The sequence below is a fragment of the Furipterus horrens genome, unplaced genomic scaffold (genome assembly GCF_987537825.1).
Source record: "Furipterus horrens unplaced genomic scaffold, mFurHor1.1.pri manual_scaffold_1, whole genome shotgun sequence".
NCBI classification, from domain to species: domain Eukaryota; kingdom Metazoa; phylum Chordata; class Mammalia; order Chiroptera; family Furipteridae; genus Furipterus; species Furipterus horrens.
The window spans coordinates 11,096,881-11,118,525 of record NW_028327171.1 but is presented as its reverse complement, the minus strand read 5'-3'; the positions used below and the strand labels follow the sequence as shown (position 1 = coordinate 11,118,525).

Here is a 21,645-nt window from a genome sequence, read left to right as displayed (position 1 = left end):
CAGCTATTGTCTGGACTACCCTGTACTGAGCAGCACACGCCACACCAGGCACCGAACAATGCTTTCACTACTTCATCCAACAGTAACTGCTTGTGCTGTTTAATCTAACTCAACAATTGTAAGGTAAGTAATGTTACAATTCCTACTTTAAAGATAAGACCACTGAAACTTAGATATTAAATATCTTGCCCAAACTCCAAAGATATCAACAGAAAATCAGGATTGAAATCTATGTTAACACGGCTCCAAACTCCATTCCTTTAAGGTCATATCACTGGTAGTGACCAAAAAAATAAAACATCCGAACCAATTTGTGTTATCGCTAACAATCAACCAGTTTGTTATAGTCTAATGTTTTGCTTCCTAAAAACTGAGGATTTCAAAACAATTCTTGATTTCACTGGTACTACTTAACAAATTATTTTAAATTCATAGTCAAATCTGGCCTACAGTTAAAACAAAAACAAGAAGACTGATTAACTTCTGGTGTGGATAACATCAGCTATCCACCACACACACATTTACCATATCTGAATGCCATACTGTATACTTTAAGCAAACAACAAATTCTCTGTGCAAGGCGAGACCCTCACACCAGCTCCAGGTGGCCCCCTCGTCCCACCTGGGTGCTGAGTATTGCACAGACTGCCTCTCCCTACTCACAGACAGCTGAAGGGGGTTCAGGGGTAATTCTGACTGTACAGTTTGTGTTTATTCATTTACTGCGCTAAAGGCGCGGAGATTGGAAGGACGCACTACAGAACAGCCGTGATCACAACAAGCTGTTAAAATATGAAAGCCAGCACGTGAAGGGGGCTGAACTCTTAAGCAAGTCCTCTGAGACACAGCATAACTGGGGCAGGCAAGGAAGCAGGGGCAACCAGTCACACACCAAAAAAAGAGCACAGCTGCAGACCGGAAACGGAGCAAAAGGGCCCCGCTCAGGACAAGAGTGCGCGTGTTATACTCTCCCCGATACTGCGGCCTGCTTATCCTGGGCAGAGCAGTCCCACTGACACGGGACAGTGCAGAGGTGACCAAGCCTGAGTGCAGCCATGACAGGCTCATTCAACCCAGCAGTGGTGCCTCTGATGGGCTTTTCTCCCTTAGGATTATGGATCGCAGTTCTGGGAGGTGTCATAATGTGGGGCTGAAACCACACACCAGCAGCCAGGAGGGACCTGCAGAGGTCCTCAGAAGTGACTCTGTGAAACCTGGCAGGCTGCACTCCACCTGCCTGGGGCCAGGACTTCCTGCAGAGGCCAGCAGATGGGGGAGGTCCTGTCAGGCTGGCCCTGAGGAAGCACAGCCAGAAGAGGCCCAGGAGAAGGAACAGGGCAGTCAGGGCTGTGGAGAGTGACAAAAGACAGAAAAGCAGGGAAGAAAAGCCCAACTCTGGAGTGTCAACTCCACCCTAGTCTGTGGGGAATCTGTACACAATCTTAACAGGCAAGGCTGAGCACATACTTTGAGCCTGACCAAGATAACTACCACTAAAACAAAAACCTCAATACTCTTCAGAGGCAAATTACCACAAGATGATTTGTAGACTATCAAGGAACAAACAAAAATATGCAAAATAAAAAAAATCAGCAACATGATCAATTCGGAAAAGACAACCAATAGCAACCAACCCTGGTATGACAATGCTGGAACACACAAACAAGAATGTTAAAGTGGATATTACAGGTGTGTTCAAGAACATAAAGTAACAATATAATCAATAAAATATACTTAAAAAAAAAAAAAGGAACATAAAGTATGTTCAAAATAAAAAGATAGGGCCCTGGCCAGTGGCTTAGTTGGCTGGAGCATCACCTAGTACACCAAAAAGTTGTGGGTTTATTCCCCAGTCAAGGCATACTCCTAGGTCGCAGATACAATCCCCAGTCGGGGCACATGCGAGAGGAAACCATGTGCAAGAGGAAACCAATCACCTTAATATTCTCTCTCAAATCAATAAACATATTCTGAGGTAAAGGTAGGAAATTTCAGCGGAGAAACAGAGATTATAAAAACAAACCAAAATTCTAGAGCTAAAAATTACAATGTCTGAAAATTAGAAATTCACTCAATGGGCTTAAGAAAATACTGGACATGTCAATAATATTCTAACAATTGTATGGTGCCAGGTGGGTAATGAAAATACTGGAGGGAACACTTTGTAAAGTATATGATCATCTAACAACTATGCTGTACACCTGAAAACTTAAAAACAAAACAAAAATAAAAAATAAAAACTGTAACTGAAAAATTTAAAAAAATGAAAATCCTGGACATGACAAATTCTAGAAGCTTGAACAGTCACAGACACTATGCCATCAGAGGAAAAGAAATATTGATAAAAATGCATGCAGCCTTGAATGCCCATAGGACAATGTAAATAGTATGGCATATTTGGAACTGAAGCTCCAGAAGAGAGTAAAGAAGAAAAAAAATCCCTCAATAAATAAGGGCCAAATATCTCCTGGTATGAAACATTAATTTGGCCATCTCTATAACTAATAAAAAACTTAATCTATAATTAAAAAAAACAACAACTTAGCAGGCCCAGATAGCTTCACTCAACAACTCTACTCAACATTTAAAGAATAATACCAATTCTATACAGTCTCTTCCAGAAAACAGAAAAAGGAATAATTCATTCAGAATAATTCATTCAATGAGGCCAATATTACCCTGATTCCAAAACCAGACAGACATCACAAGAAAACCAAAGGCCAATATTCTTGATGAATATAGATGCATCGTCGTCGTCGGCAGCCGTCCGTCTCGAGAGACGATGGTGTAGCTTCCCAAGAGTCTATCTGCACCACCGAGAATGGCTGTGCAGTCCGACTCGGGAGTGACATGGTATCTGTCTCCTCCCGTGTTGAATCGACATCTTGTGATGACGCTGAAGCTACAGAGCCTGGGCAGGGTAATATGGAGGGTCTGCTGTTGCCCATGCAGCAGACCACCCCTCTCTTCGCAGCTGAAGGGTCCAAGGGAAAGACGGAGTCGATACAGCTTGGGTTCAGGTGCGCCGCAGGAGTTGCCGGTGTTGACTACAACGTCAAACCGCCTTAGGGACTCCGGCTCCAGATTTTCTGTCGGGGTTTACTCCCTTAGCCTTTCCCCTGAAGAGGTATGCCGCAAGGCAGCGGAGGTTTTTTGGAGTCAGAGTTTTCCTTCTCTGATGTACCCTGACTGGAAGATCGAACCAGCGACACTTAGCTCGCAGGCCGACGCTCAATCCACTGAGCTAAACCAGCCAGGGTCCATAGATGCATAAACTCTTTATAAAACACTAATACATAGAATTCAGCAAATAAGAAGAGAACATACACCAGGATCAAGTGAGATTTATTCTAGGGATGCAAAGCTGGTTCAATATTTGAAAACCCATTAATGTAACCCACCATATCAAAAGGCCATAGAAGAAAAAATCACAAGATGATATCGACTGACACAGAAAAATTGATTTGGCAAAATTCAACACCATTCTTGATTAAAAAACAAAAAACAAAAACACTCTCATAAAACAAGGAATACAGAAGAACCTCCTCAGCTTGATAAGAAATATCTTTTGAAAACCTACAGCTAATTTCACACTTAATGGTAAAAAACTAAATGTTTTCCCATAGGTTAAAAACAAGGCAAAAATGTCCACTTTGACCCTTGTTATTCAACATGGTACTGGAAGTCCTAACTAGCACTTAACGCAAGAAAAAATATGAAAGCATATTAGACTGGAAAGGTAGAAACTAAACTGTCCCTATTTGCATATAGATGACATGACAGCCTACATAAAAAATTCCAAAGAATCAACAACAAAAATCGAGTTTGTGAATTTAACAAGGGCATATGACATACGGCTAATATTTAAAAAATCAATTGTATTCCTATCTACTAGCAGTGAACAATTAGAATTCAAAATTAAATACAATCCCAACCAGTGTGGCTTAGTTGGTTGGAGCACTGTCCTGTAAACTGAAAGGTCATGAGTATATGCAGGATATATAAGCTGAAAACTACACACCACCAATAAAAGAAATATAAGAAGACATGTTCACAGATTGGAAGATGCAAAATTAATGGATGTTAATTCTCTCCAGATCAACGTATAAATTCAATGCAATACCAATCACAATACCAGCAAGAGTTTTTTAAAAGATATCACCTTGTTGTACCTACAATTATATGGAAACCCAAAGGAACTAGAATAGCCAAAACAATTTTGTGAAGAGGAAAAGTTGGCTACTTACATGATCTGATTTCAAGACTATACTATGAAGCTACAGAAATAGAAATAGTGTGATATTAGTAAAGAGAGAGAAACCTATACGAACAGAATTGAATAGACTTCAAAAAAAGATCCAAATATTTTTTTAAATGGTAGAAAGGTAATTCAATGAAGAAAAGACTCACATTTGAACAAATTGTGCTGGGACACTGGACATCCATGTGTCAAAAAAAAAAAAGTGTATCATACACTTCAATACAAAGCAAAACTATGAAATTTCTAAGAGAAAACTGTGATTTAGGGTTAGGCAAAGAGCTCTTAGACATAGCTTCAAAAGCATGATCTATTAAAAAAAACTAATAATTTCAGCTTCATTAAAACTAAAAAGTTTTGCTCTGCGAAACACATGTTAAAGAGAATGAAGAGACAAGCTGCTGAGTGGGTGAAAATATTTGCAGATCATATATGAAAACCATGTTTAGAAGATATAAAGAATTCCCAAAATTCAACAATCACAAAATGAACAATCCAACTTCTAAAAATTAGCCAAGGATTTGAACAAATATTTTACTATAGTAAGAATGGCAAATAACCACATAAAAAGATGCTCAAGACCATTAATCATTAAGGAAATGTAAATTAAAACTATAAGGTACACTTCTGCACACCTATTAGAACGGCTAAAATGAAAGAGAATGACCATGTGCTGATGAGGATATGGTTAACTATAACCCTCATACACGTCTGGTGGACGTAAAATGGTAGAACAACTCTGCAAAAGCAGTTGGGCAGTTTTTTTCAAGTTAAACATATACTTTCATATGAATCTGTCATTTTACTCCTATTTTCATCCCAAAATGTGCACATAAATGTAGATTTTGCACTATTGATTTTATTTAAACTTTTAAAAATCAGATTTACGATAAACAGCCTCATTCAGAAAGTAGAGAAAGTACAAAAATTTCCAACTCATTTTATAAGACCAGCAAAACACTCACACCAAAACCTGATAAAATATTACAAAATAAATTACATGATATTGCTTATGAATACAGATGCAAAAACCATTAACAGAATATCAGCAAATAAAATCTTGTAATATATTAAAAGGATAGAACATAACCACCAGGTGGGGTTTATCCTAAGAATGCAAGGTTGGTTTAACCTTAAAAAATCACTCAATATAAGTAATCTTGTTAGTGGAATAAAAGAGATACATTTCCAAAAATTTAGAGAAAGGAAACCAAAAACAGAAGATAAGTTCCTCAACCTGATAAAAAGAAATCTATGAAAATCCTACAGCAAACATCATGCTTAATGATGAAACACTGAACACTTTCCCCCCAAATCAGGAACAAAGCCAGGATGACTGCTCTCACCTGTTTTAACACTGTACTGAAAGCACTACACATTGTAATAAGAAAAAGAAATAAAAGACAAAGGTCAGAAAGAAGGAAAACTGTCTTTACTTGCAGACATAGAAAGCCCTAAGAATCAATAAACACACTACTAGAATACATGAATTTAGCAAGATAACAAAATACAAAGTTAATACACAAAGTTATACACATATTTAAAATATATGTAGATCACTCATGGTAAACTACTAGATAATGAAATATTTTAAAAGTCCATTTACAATAATGCAACAAACCTAAAAAACTTAGGAATACATTTAATAAAAGATATCAAGACCTCTTCATTGAAAACTATAAAATAAGAGGACAAATTAAATGAAAAAAGTGAAGGAAACAACACTAACCCATGTAACAGAATAAACAATAAAGGAATACAAATGTATACTGAGCCCTGGCTGGTGTGACTCAGTGGATTGAGTGCCAGCCTGCAGACCAAAAGGTTGCCAGTTCGATTCCCAGTCAGGGCACACGCCTGGGTTGCAGGCCAGGTCCCCAGTTGGGGGTTCAAGAGAGGCAACTAATTGCTGTTTCTCTCCCTTTCTCCCTTCTTTCCCCTCTCTCTAGAAATAAATAAAAAAATTTTTTAAAAAAGTATATTGAGAGTAAGATGTTAGGATATCAAGGAACTGCTGGAGAAGGAAGTATAGAAAAGATGTAATAATAACCACATCAGTAGAGATCTTAAGAATGAGTAATAAAGACAATTTTCCAAACAAACCTAAAAAGACACTTTGATTCAAGAAAATAAAAGTCTTCACTAATATAAAGACAAAAAATATAAAAACATAGCTTTCTTCAATGAATTAGAAACCTAATAAGAACCAGCCTTACAAATGGAATTTTCATTTTATTTATTATATCAAAGCAAAAATACTGTCCACACCCTTCCAAAAAATTAGAAATACAAATGTAGAACACAAAGGGTATATATATTTGTACATGTATAGAAAAGAACAAAATCCCAAAAGAAAACACTTGGGATTATCTTTATACAGCTATCTATTTTTAAAGGAACTAAATTTTCCTTATCATATAAACTATTTTTGATAAATATATTTTAATATGTAAAATGATATTCACACAGCCTTATAGAGTCCTAAAGACAGATAACATCATACAATCTCCTTTAAAAAAATCAGATGTTTCAATAAATGGTGTTGGGAAAACTGGACAGACACATGCAAAAAAATGAAACTAAACTACTTTCTTATACCAGGTATAAAGTAAACTCAAAATAGATGAAAAACTTATATAAGACTTAAAACCATAAAACTCCTAAAAGAAAACATAGATAGTAAACTCTTTGACATCACTATTAGCAATATGTTTTTGGATATATCCTCGGGCAAGGGAAATAAAAGCAAAAAATATGCAAATTATCAAACTAAAAAAAATGTTGCACAGTGAAGGAAACCATCAGTAAAACAAAAAGGCAATCTACTGAATGGGGAAAGGTATTAGCAAATCATACATCTGATAAGGGGTTATTATTAAAAATAGATAAGGAACCCACAAAACGAAAAAAACAATCCAATTAAAAAATGGACAGAGGTCCTGGAGAGTCACTTCTCCAAAGACATACAGATGGCCAATAGACATATACAGACGGCCAATAGACATTAAAAGATGTTCAACATCCCTCATCATCGAAGAAATGCAAATTAAAACCACAATGAAATATGTCACACCTGTCAGAATGGCCATCATCAATAAATCCACAAACAACATGTGTTGGCGAGGACGTAGAGAAAAGGGAACTCTTGCACACTGTTGGTTAAAATATAGATTGGTGCAGCCACTATGGAAAACATTATGGAGGTTCTTCAAAAAATTAAAAATAGAGATGCCATATGATCCAGCAATACCACCTTAGGGCATTTACCCAAAGAAAACAAAAACAGTAATTTGAAAAGATACACACTCCCCTATGTTAACTGCAGCATTATTTATAACAGGCAAGACAACAGAAGCAAGACATGGAAGAACTGGAGAGTTTGTGGGGGTTTTTTTGTGTTAAGTTGTATGAGTTCCTTCTTTATTTTGGATATTAACCCCTTATCGGAAATATAATTTGACCATCAACAGACAATTGGATAAAGAAGATGTGTATTATTTGGCAATAAAAAAAGAGTGAAATCTGCCATTTGCAACAATATGGATGGGCCGAGAGGGTATAATGCTGACTGAAAGAAGTCAAACAGTAAAAGACAAACACCATATATGATTTCACTTACATGTGGAATCTAAAAAAAAACCCAAAATGAACAAACAGAAACAAATTCATAGATACAGAGAACAAACTGATGGTCACCAGGTTGGGGGCGGGGGATGTGGGTTGGGGGACTGAGTGAAAAAGGTAGATTATGAAGTACAAATTGGTAGTTTACAGAATAGTCAGTGGTATGCAAAGTACAGCATAAGAAATATAGTCAGTGCTTGCTTCGGCAGCGTGCATACTAAAATGGGAACAATACAGAGAAGGTTAGCATGGCTCCTGCGCATGGATGACACACAAATTCGTAAAGTGTTTCATATTTTTAGCATGGATGGAACCGGAGAGTATTATGCTAAGTGAAGTAAGCCAGGCAGCAAAAGACAAATACCATATGATCTCACCTACAAGAGGAACCTAATGAACAAAACAAATAAATAAGCAAAACAGAACCAGAGGCATGGCGACAAGGAACAGACTGACAGTGACCAGAGGGGAGAGGGAGAGGGAGATAAGGGAGGAAAGAAGGGGAAGGGACTAGTCAAGGAACAAGTATAAATGATCCATGGACACAAACAACAGGGTACGGACTGACCGTGGGAGAGATGGGTGGGCGGGGCAGGGGAGTGCAACAGGGGAACATTGGGACCACTGTAACAGAACAACAATAAAAAGAAGAAATATAGCCAACAATACTGTTATAACCATGTACGGTTGCATGTGGGTAGTACACTTGTCAGAGGATCATTTCATAAGGTATACAAATGCCTAATCTCTATGCTGTACACCTGAAACTATCATAATACTGTATGTCAACTGTAACAGAAAAATAAATTTTAGAAGTAGTTGCTGGTTGTAACAGAATCCTTAAAGTAACACAAAATAATATTCTTAAATAATGCCATATATATCAGATTCTAACACAGATCATTAATATTCCAACAGCCTCTGTCACTGTGATATTTGAAGACATGAAAAAACTGAAGACAAAACTCTTTTTTACCCTAACAGCCACCACTATCCTTATACCCTCCATCAAAATTAATGGAAAACATTACGTAGTGTCATCCCAGAGGTCTCTGTAGATCCAAGATCACACCTACAAACTACCAAGAACATAGTGCCTCAGGTGCCTTCACGGCCAAAGGACTGCTTACCTCACTGAGACTGCCACTTCCCATCCCAGCCAGCTGTGCCTCAAGCTGCTCGCTCATATGCAGTATTTCCTTTTCTTTGTTTTGCAGAAATGCCTGTGGAAATGATAATAGTAATAAAAATAATGAAGCCCCAAAGCATTACTATGGGAATAGTCCCCAGGCCTTGCAGACATATACTAACACTAAATTTGAACATGTTTTTCTATTTAAAGTGACATATTACTCCAAAACGAATATTAGTTTGGTTTTCTAAAATCAGTTATGCATTCCTCCAGGAAATTTGTTTAAAGTAACCATCAAAGAGTAAGTAAAGCGTGTTCTTAGATACTTCCCATCTAGTAATTAAGAATGGATTCCCATGGAGAAGATGAGCAGTGGTTCTAGGATTGGCCTAAAACGCCATTTTAAGTGAAGATATTTTAAATCATGCAGTTGCAAGCTTTGAGGGGATTAGGAACAAATGACGCAGCCCCCAGAATTTCCTGCAATGCTCCCAGTTCACTCGTTGAACAACTGCCAGGTTGGTATCATAAGCCATAGTTCTAAACTCAATATATTTCAAGGCCATCTTTTAAGGTTATGTTTTCTTTACAACTGATTATCATGTCCACTAAATAAAGGTTGTTTTTCTTTTTTAAATTTGATTTAAAAGCAGACTTTTCCCATCCTGAGCTGGGAAGGATAACAATGAGCGACCATTTACAAAACACTGCCACCTCTAGAGTGGGCACCCCGGGAGTGGTCAGAGCAGAGCCAATGTGCCCACCTTACAATTGTTTCCTTGGCAGTTAGAGAAGTACCTCTGCAATCTTACTCCAATAAGCAACCTTCAAAGACTTGACTATCATCAGGGCTGCAAACCAAAAGCAAGAGGCTGGTGTGGAGGTGAAAGCAGGTAAACTTCACCAGTCAAGGGACTCTGGTTTTCCACTCCTGATTCTGAGAAGCTGCCTCCCACTATACTTTCTCGAGCTGCCCTAGCTGCTAGCCTCAGTGCAGACACAAGTCAGGCACTTCCTGCAATCATCTGCCAGCAAAGGGTCTTCTGTCTCCAGAAGGAAGCCTCACATCTCCTGGGAAGGCCTGAGGTCCCCCCATCCCTGTAAATAATGGTTCCTACATTGGGCCGCAGCACTTACATAATCAACATAAATTTAGATGTCAAGGTGGGTCTGTTCACCTTACCTTCAAATTGGCATTCTCTTCTTGTAGTCCTCTGACGCTGACGGCAGCGTGGTTGTTCTGCAGGTCTAATTTTAGGCTCAGATGTAGTACTTCTTCATTTTTACTAATTAAGTCATCTTTAATCTTTTCTAATTGTTCTTTTAATTCTAAAATCTTTCATTGAAACAAATGAAGGTAAATATTTAAAATTACCTAACATTGTAATTCATTTATTAATTATTAAAATCATGCTAAAAGTACATGCCAAAAAAAGTTCTCACTACCCTATACCCCACATAAGGATGTTGATATTACAAAGAATACATAGTAGTCACAAACCCACTGATGTATCATTTGGACACGCTGACGTTTACACAGCAGTGTAATGGACATGTGCATCAAACAGCGAACAGAAGAAAACACCCGCCCAGTCTCCTCTTACCCCCTTACCTCGCTTTCCCGCTGCAGGAGCGCCCTCTGCACAGTCTCTAACTGGACTTCTAGGCCCTCAGGGCAGCTGTTTGCAGGAGGCAAAGGGCATTTGCCCTCATCTAGTTTGGACTGCAATGTGGACACCAGGAGCAAGTTACTCATCTGTTGTTGCTGTAATGCCTCCTTATCCTGTTTTTTAAAAAAGGAGATTTATTGTACGCAAATATTTCAAGAATCGGGGGCCTCCAAGTGCTGTCTTTTGAAGGGCAAACTGTCCCCAGATCTTCCTGCACACACCTGCTAGTAGCACACCTGATCCCCAGACCCAGCATGCTCCAGAGCAGAGACCTGCCTGGTGAAGGATGAAACCCTAAACAGAGCGCCACAGGTGGTCCATGATTCCACTGGGAGAAACTGATCCTTAGTTAAGTATTCAACAAGGTACAAAAAGTCTCTAGACTGTTAGCAATTTTTAAAAAATTGGGAAAAAACTTGCCAAAGTTCAGGGCAATGGCTGACAATACATGTGTACAAAGAATGTTAACAGCCCATTGAAAAGTTTTCAAAGAAAATTTAATATGGATAAAATAGCCAAAACACATTGGTCCAACTTTGTGGAGATAAAAAGGCACTTCATATACCCTTGGCACCTAATAAGTGCAGTCAATTTTTGCTTGTGGGGCAGGAGAGCAGCCCGAAGAGCTGTTCCCAAGTCAGCACCAAAAACCACCGCTCTCCAGGCAGATGAAAGGAAGTGAGAGGAGATGAAGCCCAGCCGGGCTGCTGTCCTCAGGGAAGAGCCAGGCTTGACTCCCTCAGTAGTTCTCATGGGCCTTTTCAAGAATCAAACACACCTGATAAACACTCGTCTCCTAGAGGCAGGATTTGTTTAGGGCCAGACCAATGATTCTAAAAAAAAATTTCTTATGGAGCATCCCTTTTCACATAACCTTTTAACCTCAAGAGACATGAAATAAATAAAACATCCTAAGTTCAGTTGGTTTTGAGGAAATGATGAATGACCTGAAATGCCACAGGCCCCTACCCCCATCACAGCCCTCCAGCCTCATCCTAACATTCAGATACAAACAAAAGCACTCAAACAACAGCATAAAAAGTGTCACCAGAGGTGGTTTCACTGGGGGAGTTGACATGAATTATTAAACTCAAAAATTAAAATAATTATAACTAGCTCCAAGTATTTAATGAAATTATGTTTTGAAACCTAAAATCTTGAACATTTACTATATGAAATTACTAAGGAGTACTATAAAAATTGTTATAAAATGCTATTACAGTAAATGTGATATTGTGACATAATAAAAATACATATTGGTCTTCATCTGATCGCTGGCACAGAACTCCTAAAACCTTTGGAATTATTCCTGAGTGATAAGAATAATAAAGGTGGTTGATATTCACAACAAGCCCCTTTCAGCCACAGGTGAGTTTACCTTATTGAGGTGACTTTTAGAAAGCCCCCAGGTCACCTAAGGATCAGGCTGGTTGCCAGGGGAACCAACTACGTGATTAGAGGGTGGGGTCTTTCAGTCCATCCCCGACCTTCAGGGAGGGGAGAGGGGCTAGAGGTTGAATCAATCACCAACATCCAATGATTTAATCAATCGTGCCTAGGTGACGAGACCTCCAATAAAAACCCAAAGGACAGAGGTTCCGAGAGCATCTGGGCTTGTGAACATGTGAAAATCAGGAAACAATGGGGTATCCGGACAAGGCACAAAAGCCCTGTCCCCTTTCCCCCATACTTCACCTGGAGAATCTCTTCCTTCCATCTGTTCTTGAGTTATAACCTGTATAACTAATGGGTGACCTACTAAGTAACATGTTTCTCTGAGTTCTGTGATCCACTCTAGCAAATTAACAGAACCTGAGGAGGACCTCTGGGGATCTCTGATCTATACAATCTGGACTTCGGGTGGGCATCTGATGTCACAAGGGGTAGTCCTGTGGGACTGAGCCCTTAACTTGTGAGGACTGATGCTAACTCCAGGTGGATGGCCTCAGAATTAAGTCCTAGGACACACCACTGAGATCTGCTGAGAACTGAGCACCTGCTTGGTATGTGAGAAACCCCTGCCCGTTAGGTGGACCAGAAGTGTCAGCTGTGAAGGGATGCAGCAGAGGGCTGATCATGCAGGAGACTCGTGAATCACTTTACCTTTAGAGCAAATAAAAGCTGAGAGGTTAGAGGGAACTCTGTCAGCAGTTGGCCTGAGGTCCTCACTAAAACACAGTCATTCTGGTGAAAAGATGGGCCCACCGTGGATTCCCCGCCCACCCCAAGCAGCTCAGTGGGGACTGGACAGAACCCCACACAACGAAGGGCGTTTACCTGCTGTAGCTCTTTCATAGTTTTTCTCTGCTTCTCCAGCTCTTCCTGCAGCTGAATCACTTTCCTCCTGGTCTCGGCATTTGTCTCCTCCAAATGTTTAATTTCCTCTTCCTGGATCAGCACTTGTCTATCTGCTAATTCTTTTTTCATAACCAATTCATTAAGTTCATCGGATTTTTCTCTCAATTTTTCCTGTAACAATTCAACCTAAAACAACAAAAAATGCTTGAGAAATACAATAGTTAAAAAAAGAAAAATCCAACCATCTTCCAAATAAAAAAGTACCCAAGACAATTCACAGAGAAAACTGATCTTCCACATGGCTTTCTAGATCTAGGCTGCACAAGAAAGCCTGGGGAAGAGTATGGTGAAACTGTAATAAAAAGGGTATTCTCTCAATTAAAAAAACACATAAAAATAAAATTATGAAATTTGTTATTAAAATAAATTTTTTGATCCTCACCCAAGGATATGTTCACTGATTTTAGAGATGGGGGTGGGTGGGAGGTAGAGAGAGAGAGAGAGAGAGACACAGAGAGGTAGAAAACATCGATCATTTGCCTCCCATACATGCCCCAACCAGAGATCGAACCCACAACATAAATATGTGCCCTGAGCAAGAATCAAACCCACAACCTTTTAGTGTTTGGAACAACAATCCAACCAACTGAGCCACTCAGCCAGTGACAAGATAAATTTTGACAGTGAGGAATAGACTGCTACTCATCAATAAAAAAAGAACGAAGAACCGATACAGCAGCCTGGATGAATCTCTATAGAGAGTCTCCAGGCTGAGTGAAAAGCAATCCCCAAAGGCTGCCCACCACGGTCCGTTTGTATAACCATGAGGAAATAACAAACCATTATGGGGATTGGGCCAAGGGCCCCAATGGGGTTTTCTGTCTGTATGTCAATGTCCCGCTGTGACTTGGGCTGGCTTCTGAAGGATGTCACCACTGGGAAGAAGGGTACACAGGATCTCTGTGTGTCTTATTTCTCACAACTGCGATTGAAACCACAGTTATCTCAAAATAACTTTAATTTTAAAAAAGAATAAGCAAATCGACTATAGCTACTTTGAACAGGAGGAAAGGGATGCTCCAGCCCAAGCAGAAGGATGGAAGAAAAAGAAGCAGGACACAGGAGCAGGTGTACCACCCACCCATGTGCTCAAGTGCACCAGCCATGCAGGTGGACAGGGCATGGACAGAGGACACACATACCTCCTCATCCAGTTGTGCCTGCTGTCGTTTCCATGTACATGGAAGGGAAAAATACTTGTAAAGATAAAGCTTAAAAACACTGCAAAGAACCACTACCCCACGAGCATGCACACGGCAGGCTGACTTACGTCACAGTCGCGGGGCCCCCGGGACTGAAGCTGGGCTGCCCGACGGAGCTGTTCCTCCAGCCTCTGGATCTCCTGCTGGAACTCCTCCCGCTCATGCTCCCTCTCGATGGCCTGCTCCTATTGCAAGAGGCAGACGGTGTGGGTCACTTACTGTGATGTCACTTCCCAGTCGCACCCACATCGCTCTTAAGGGGACCACTGAAAGGTGTGAGGTGGACAGAGAACGCGCCTGATCTGGCACTATAGCCAGGGCTTCCATTTCACACACGTCGCCACTGCCCAGTGCCATAGGCCCCTTGCGAGGGCACTGCATGCGTGAAGTAGAGCTACATGAGGAGGAGGGTTTTCCCATGGGCTGTGGGGGAGGCTTCTGGAACACTGAAAGGAAGAAAAGACAGAAAGGGTGGAGAGCGCAGGTCCAAGGCAGCACCAGGCACACAGGACCTACACCTTGGACTGCGGGAGACTCCTGCCCAGCCATAGAAGGAAGCGTGGCCACGAGACCAGGGGGTGTTCCTTCAGACTCACACGTCACAAACATTGACAATGTCTGAACTTTCCACCAAGACACAAGGTGACAGTAAGGTCTACCGTACCTTAATCCTTCTCATTGGGTCCCAGAAGCTTATTTAATACCTGGGAAAGGCCCAGGCTGTAAGGATGACTTATATAGAGCACTTACATCCATGAACTGCCGCTGGCTGCGCAAGTGCTTGTCTAGGGACACCAGCTGCTGCCGCAGGGCGCACAGCTCCTCAGCCTGTGAGGCGCACGCTTGATGGCGCGAGAGCTGCTCTTCCAGCTCGGCCTCCAGGAGCTTCACCTGGGCGAGCAGGGCGGCGCGGTCCTTTTCACACTGCTGCCTGGTCTCCGACCGCTCTGTGGTGGCGGCTTCCACTTCCCTCCGAAGAGCTACAGACGCAACGAGAACAGAAGGGGAACCCCATAGCACGGGTCACCAGAAACGCCACACACAGGCTTACTAACAGTGATGCCCGCATAGCACACGCCCCACATGACACCATGGCCAGCTTCCCTGGGCCTGGGACCCAGTCCTGGCCGGGGACAGGAGCACAGGGTTGCCATAGCTTCCAGCCGCCACCCCCTGACACACACACGTAGCACGCATCAATCAGCCCTTCGTTGCAGGACACAACCCAGGTTGCACGGCCACCTCAGGATGAGGGGACATATGCACGCAAACCAGTGCAGGCCTGTGTCCTGCTGGACGTCAAGCTCATGTCCTAACACAGCCCCAGTGTAGCCCAATACCCAGTGAAAATAAACTCAAGCACTTCTGCAAAACTAAGTAAATTTTTAAAATTGTAACCTTCATATAAAAATTGGCGAAAATTAAAAATTTTCAAGGCTAAGAAGAATCCATCTTGGTGTTCCGAAATGACAATATCAGGCAACTTTCTAAGAATTACACTATCTCATATAATCCCCAATAGGGAAAATAAAATTAACTTAAAACCTGTCTGAGGGAACACAAGCCCTGATGAGCTGGCAGTAAATACTCACTACATGCCCAGGGCCAGGGTAGGATCTTGGAGGAAAGGGGTGAAGCCTTCAGTGAATCAAAAGTCAATTTAAATTCACGGTGCAAAGGCTGAGGCTGCAGTCCAAATGGAAGCTATAAATCAAGCACCATCTAAAAGGAGGCTTTCCTCTGCAGAAGCCTGAGTGTTCACACTACCCAAAAACTGATGTATTAAATTCCCAAGTTTCTATTTAGATTTCTCCACTTTCAAAACTTAATTATTCTGGTTTACAAAAATATCTGTCAATCTTTTATGAAAAACCACTGTCACTACTAACAACATTCTCAATAAATTTTCGTGCTAGTAAGTCAGCCAATTACAGTAAATTAGCCTTAAACATGCAGTTAGGTCAATGTCATTCACAGCCCTTGAAAACACAAAATGAGACTCGTATATCATTTCTATGACAGTCAGTGATGCCCAATTGTCCACCCAGACAATACCACCCTTCAGGCCACAGGCTGCAGAAGAGACACTAGCTGCCAGCACACATGGCCTACATGCGAGCAGGATGGAGGGGAAGGCGCCTGCATTGCTGCCAAGGCCATGCAGAGAGCTGACAACGAAGTCGGAGAGCACAGGAGCTCCACGGGGCGCACCCCTCCCCCGCCCAGGCCCCCATGGCCCTTGGAGCCCTGCACAACAGCACACACTGCAGCTCAGGAACTGCCATTGGCATCACCAGAGAAAGGCATGCCTGTTTCTACATATGAATACTGAAAATCAAAGTTATCATTTTATTTAATAGTTTGCTGCAAAAGCTCTAGAGTACTTTTCCTCTTTAGTAAAACATTTGCAAAGTCTGTTGCAAACACAAAGCGTATGGTAGAGAAATCACTCATTTGTTTTCACAAACCTGAGTCCTTGTGTGCTATAGTAACAGGAACGCCTACAAATGAACACACAGTACTTTCAGAGATGAAACAGGAAAACATGTGACCTAGAATGTGACAGTCAGAAACAAGAAAAGGGACAATAACAGCAGCAAGGAATGTCTTTGGCCCTGGGCAACCTCTAAAACTTGTGCATTTCCAAACCACCACTGCTGATGGGTCTAAACGGCTCTGTCTCCAAGAATCATATGTTGAACCCTGACCCCAATGTGATGGTATCAGGAGGCAGGGCCTTTAGGAGGTGACAGTTGCTAAAGGTAGAGCCTCATGCTGGGGTTAGTTCCCTTCTAAAAGAGACCCTGAGAGCGTCCTGGCCACTCTGAATGGGAAGACCTTGTCTGCAACCCGGAAAGAGGCCCCTCACCAGAAAGCAACGATGCCAGAGGACTTCCAGTCTCTAGGACTATGACAGTAAGTGTCTGTTGTTTTTGAGCCACCCAGTTCGTGCTGTCACAACAGCTGGATAGACTGAGACAGGACTATTTGCCCAGGTGTCACAGCAGGTCCTGGCTCCCAAAGGCTTTTTAAAAAAGACAACGAAAAACACACAGGACAGCTGGCATTGCTCTGAAACACACCGCACACTGCACGCCACACAAACAGATGAGGTGGAGCTGAATTTCCCCATGAGATGCCAGGACCTCCCAAAACTCTTGGAAAGCTGACCAATGTTCATGAGGACACAGAGGAGACCCAGGACCGAGGGCCCCTGGACTGCACCTGGGGGAGCCAACGGTGAAGGCGGGGCAGGCGTTGTTCGGGCTGGCAGCATGTCAAACAGCTTGCACAGGGTGAATGGCACCTTCAGTTTGATGGCACATGCTGAGTCCCTAACTGGAAGTATACAACTGTGTGGCATGATGAGGGGAAGGGACAGAGATCAAGTGAGAAATTATAATGCGAAAATGAAAGCAAACCCAGAGGATCCCAAAGAAAGCACAGGAATTTCATGGCGACAAAACAAAGTGAAGGAGAGACTGGTCTGGGTCCAGGAGAGGGTTCCATATCTGCCCCTCCCTGGCCCAGCTCCCGCTTGTGCTGAGGCGCTACAGGCACACAGGTGCGCCAGGCCTCTCTGCAAGGTGATCACAGCCTTAGGAAAAGCCAGAGAGAAGCCCAGCCAGGTGTGAACAGAGACAATGCCACAGAAGGGCTGGACCAGACCTAGCTAAGGGAGAGCCACTCAGGTCTTGGGCAGCTAAGACAAGTCTGTTCCATGGCCCAGGGCTGTGTGGCCACTTATTTGGTCCCATACCTTTGTGTCCAACCCACAGGATGAAGAGAACAGGCTAGAAATACCAGTGCTAATGGTATAAGCATGGGTCTGGGTAGACGGTGTGGGACCAGCTACCTAGCCCAATTTGGAGAAAGGTCCACCCCACTACGAAGTACAGCCTATAAGGAGTTCCCGAGGGACAGAAAAGAACAAGAACAGAAAAATATATATCTGAAAAAAACAAATCCTCAGATTTGACAAAAAATATCAGACCTTAGAAAAGGAAAGATATGAAAAATCCACCCTAGTGACCTGTGAGAACATCAGGGCAAAGAGACATTTCTAAAAACACCTATAAAGAAATAAGACAAACCCTGGCTGGTGTAGCTCAGTGTGTAGAGCGCCATCCTGTAAACTGAAAGGTCACCGGTTTGATTCCTGGTCAGGGCACAAGCCTAGGTTGTGGGCCAGGTCCCCAGGTGGGGGTGTCCAAGAGGCAACCAATTGATGGTCCTCTCCCTCCTTCTCCCTCCTTTCCCCTCTCTCTAAAAATAAATAAATGAAATCTTTAAAAACCTTTTTAAAAAAGTAACAAATTAAAAACATCTCAGCAGAAATTCTGGATTCAAGGAAAGGAAAGGTTGGGTTATAGCCTCACATTTTAGAGAAAAATAAACCAAATCTAGAATTACATCTTTTCAGCTACAACTTCATTTAAGGATGAGGGTAAAATAAGGTAATTTCCTGGGACTCAATGTCTAAGGGAGTTTTCCTTTTTTGAAACCGTTGAGGAAAAAACCAACCCTCAACTTGCACATATGTGCATGCAAACATACACACAAATGTGGGTAAAAGCCTTGCTTGACAGTGGCATGGCAGGCGTGGTACTGAGACGAGAGAGACAGGACAGGTTTCAGCATTGGAGAATGAGGGACCCTGCTGCAAAAGGAACACTTGGATGCACAGCCTTAGTCATCAGAGGGAAGACACACACGCACACGCGCATGTGTGTGTGTGTGTGTGTGTGTGTGTGGTGGTGTCAGAGCACTCCCAGGAAGCATGGAAAACAGAAAACAAGGAAAGAGACCCAAACAGCAGTGAGCACAGCAATAAAACCTGGCTAAAGAGAGCAAAGGAGAGGTCCAGAGCTGAGCTTTTTAGAAACTCATTAATATAACATTAATAGGAGACAATTAAAAGTATAAGGAAAACCTGAAAATAAAGGAGTAGAAACTGATATACATGGAAAAAACAGGAAAGCGAGATTAAATTTTTTTTTTTTTTAATAAAAACAATCACACAGCATTTATTGTCATTTGGTAATAACAAAAAGGCAATTGAAGTGATATAAATGAATGTTCAAGGACTACATCCACAACAAAGAACACCTAAAAAACACAAACTGTATTGCTTCTCAACAATTTCTTGCTTCATTAGTCACTTCTAGTTGGAGACACTTTGGAGGAGAGTAATATTATCTCCTTTTAGCATGATCCGACCTAGTTGTTTTCTTGACTTTGTTTTAGAATGAATTTCTTCTGCATCATCTAATACAAGGTTCATATATTCATCAAAACCAATGATACAGCCCTCTATTCGCATATTCACTTGCTCATAAAGCCACACCTGAATCCGAGATCTATTTTGCAAGTATCTGAAGATGAGGTTGATGGGCTGCACCATCACCTTCTGCACTTTTTGGCCCTGGCCGCGGTACGCCATGCTTGAAGCTGACAAAAGACCTCACTCGAGATTAAATTTTTTAATGCCAAAATTTACATCAAAAAATGAAAAAGGGACAAAGGAACTGTGTTCTATATAAACAAAGAAAGCTGAGCAAGAAGAGGAGGTCTGGAAATGATTGCTCATGAGCGGAACCAAGAACTGCCTACAAGTTTCTATTTGCTTAAAGAAATGGCGGGCCTGTTGGCTCTGTGTGTCCACCAAGCGCACAGGTCGGTATGAACTGAGCACCCACAAGAGGGCTTACAGAACGAAGAAGGCAACAAACAGCAGAGATGGGGGCAAAGGAAATGGAAATGGAAATGCTGAGCAAAATCGAAAGCTGGTTATTCATTGAGGAAAAATTTTAAAAAGAAACAATATGGGGGAAGAAAACTGAATTTCTGGAAGGGTGACAACAGCCCACAAGTGACTGAGGCTCAGAGCACGGGCACAGAGCCACACCGCGGTGAAGGCAGAGACAGTGGGGACAGGGAGAGGCAGAGAGCCTCACCCACCCGACCCAGCGAGCAGCCACAGATTGGCAGACGCAGGGACCGACAGGGCCGCGCGCTGAAGTCAGTGCTGGCTCACGCAGGCTCGTTATAAATCTGCCACTGCAAACTCATCATTTTATGCTTTTTACCTTTCACTATTTTAAAATATTGAAAATCTGAAATATCTTTCATTAAACCTGTTTTCCTAGTAAAGGTTAACATTAGGAACTTATTTGTTATTTATTTTTAGACAGAGGGGAAGGGAGAAGGGAGAGAAACATCACTGTGTGGTTGTCTCTTGCGCACTCCCAGTTGAGGACCTGGCCTGCAACCCAGGCATGTGCCTGACTGGGAATTGAACCAGTGACCCTTTGGTTCACAGGCCAGCACTCAATACACTGAGCTACGCAAGCCAGGGCTGTTTTGTTATTCTATATAAAATTTTTAAGTTGCCCTCACTGTATTCAGGGTCATGGCTGTTTGTCTCAAGCAAACTGGTGACATTTCCAGTGACCTGTTTGCCAGAAGTTACTCTGACCTCAGAGACAGGAGAACCAGGAGGAGAGGTGGACACTAATCTAACCTTGCACCCACCTCAAAGCACCCCTACCCCCACCACACCACAAAGGCTCCCTCTGCAAAGTGTTGCCATCTTTCCTCGCCACACTTTAGAAAGATCAAGCTTAGCGTCCACAAAAGACGGCTGGGCTGCTGCCCACGCTCCACCCTCTGGCCCTGGAGTCCACCTTTCTTACCAGCTTCTCTCTCTCCTGCTTCTGCAGCAGCCACCTCCTTTTGGTGCCACAGGACGGAGTTCTCCTCCTTCAGCTCTTCCTGCTGCTGAGTTACCCGCTGAAGCTGCTGCTTCAGGCCCTCCAGCTCAGCCACGAGGCCCTGCTCCGATGTCTCCTTTTGGCCCAGTGCCTCCTCCAGGCTGGCCTTCTCCACCTTGAATCCCTCGATGATGCCTGAGGAGACAGGCAAGACATGGCTGCTGAGGCCCCATTGGAGGAGAGAATGCAGCAGCCAGGCACACAAGAGTGGCGCAGGGGCCAGCATGAGAGCTGAGTGGTCACGCTTGTGTCTGGTTCTTAGCCAAACAGTGCGGGGCCACCCCACCTCCCCAGGCACATGTGGGAGCTACCAATCAAGGCACCACACCTGTGAGCACCCATCTACACACATCCACTCGTGCCAAGTGCCTGGCACATGTGGCCACTGAGTGCCAGACACCAGCGTCTCAGGAGTCAGGAGCAGTCAAAGTGGAGACTTCAGGGGGCACTCACTGCCCATTACTTGTGATGGGAAGACCGAAGTTCACATCCTATCATGCCATGACACACTCTGAAGTCGTCACCCCAAAAAGCAGCAGAAGGTAAGTCACAGGGGCCAGGGCCGCCCCATGAGCCTGTCTGCAGCAACCCTGACATCCCCAAGCTACTGCAGTTCCTCCCAAAGGCA

The 21,645-nt window shown here is 42.5% G+C and overlaps 2 protein-coding genes and 1 non-coding gene across 3 annotated transcripts in view; 1 reads left to right on the top strand and 2 right to left on the bottom strand.

Annotated features, from left to right (window-relative positions):
• Positions 1 to 21,645, bottom strand: part of PCNT (pericentrin) — a 111,506-nt gene that overhangs the window by 31,355 nt on the left and 58,506 nt on the right. Inside the window, exons 22-30 of the mRNA XM_090271091.1 lie at positions 20,940 to 21,152; positions 16,713 to 16,745; positions 14,995 to 15,224; positions 14,313 to 14,429; positions 14,185 to 14,205; positions 12,962 to 13,168; positions 10,627 to 10,797; positions 10,198 to 10,350; positions 9,013 to 9,105 (exon numbers count right to left, since the gene is read on the bottom strand). Coding sequence (XP_090127217.1) covers positions 9,013 to 9,105; positions 10,198 to 10,350; positions 10,627 to 10,797; positions 12,962 to 13,168; positions 14,185 to 14,205; positions 14,313 to 14,429; positions 14,995 to 15,224; positions 16,713 to 16,745; positions 20,940 to 21,152 — 1,238 coding nt within the window. The remainder of the gene's footprint in view (positions 1 to 9,012; positions 9,106 to 10,197; positions 10,351 to 10,626; positions 10,798 to 12,961; positions 13,169 to 14,184; positions 14,206 to 14,312; positions 14,430 to 14,994; positions 15,225 to 16,712; positions 16,746 to 20,939; positions 21,153 to 21,645) is intronic.
• LOC150020677 (U6 spliceosomal RNA) lies at positions 8,076 to 8,182 on the top strand. The gene has a single exon (XR_016513430.1). It is a non-coding gene; the product is annotated as a U6 spliceosomal RNA (small nuclear RNA).
• On the bottom strand, positions 19,297 to 19,707 carry LOC150020676 (small nuclear ribonucleoprotein E). The gene has a single exon (XM_090272524.1). It carries the CDS (start codon positions 19,685 to 19,687, stop codon positions 19,409 to 19,411), a length of 279 nt encoding a protein of 92 aa, XP_090128650.1. The 5' UTR covers positions 19,688 to 19,707; the 3' UTR covers positions 19,297 to 19,408.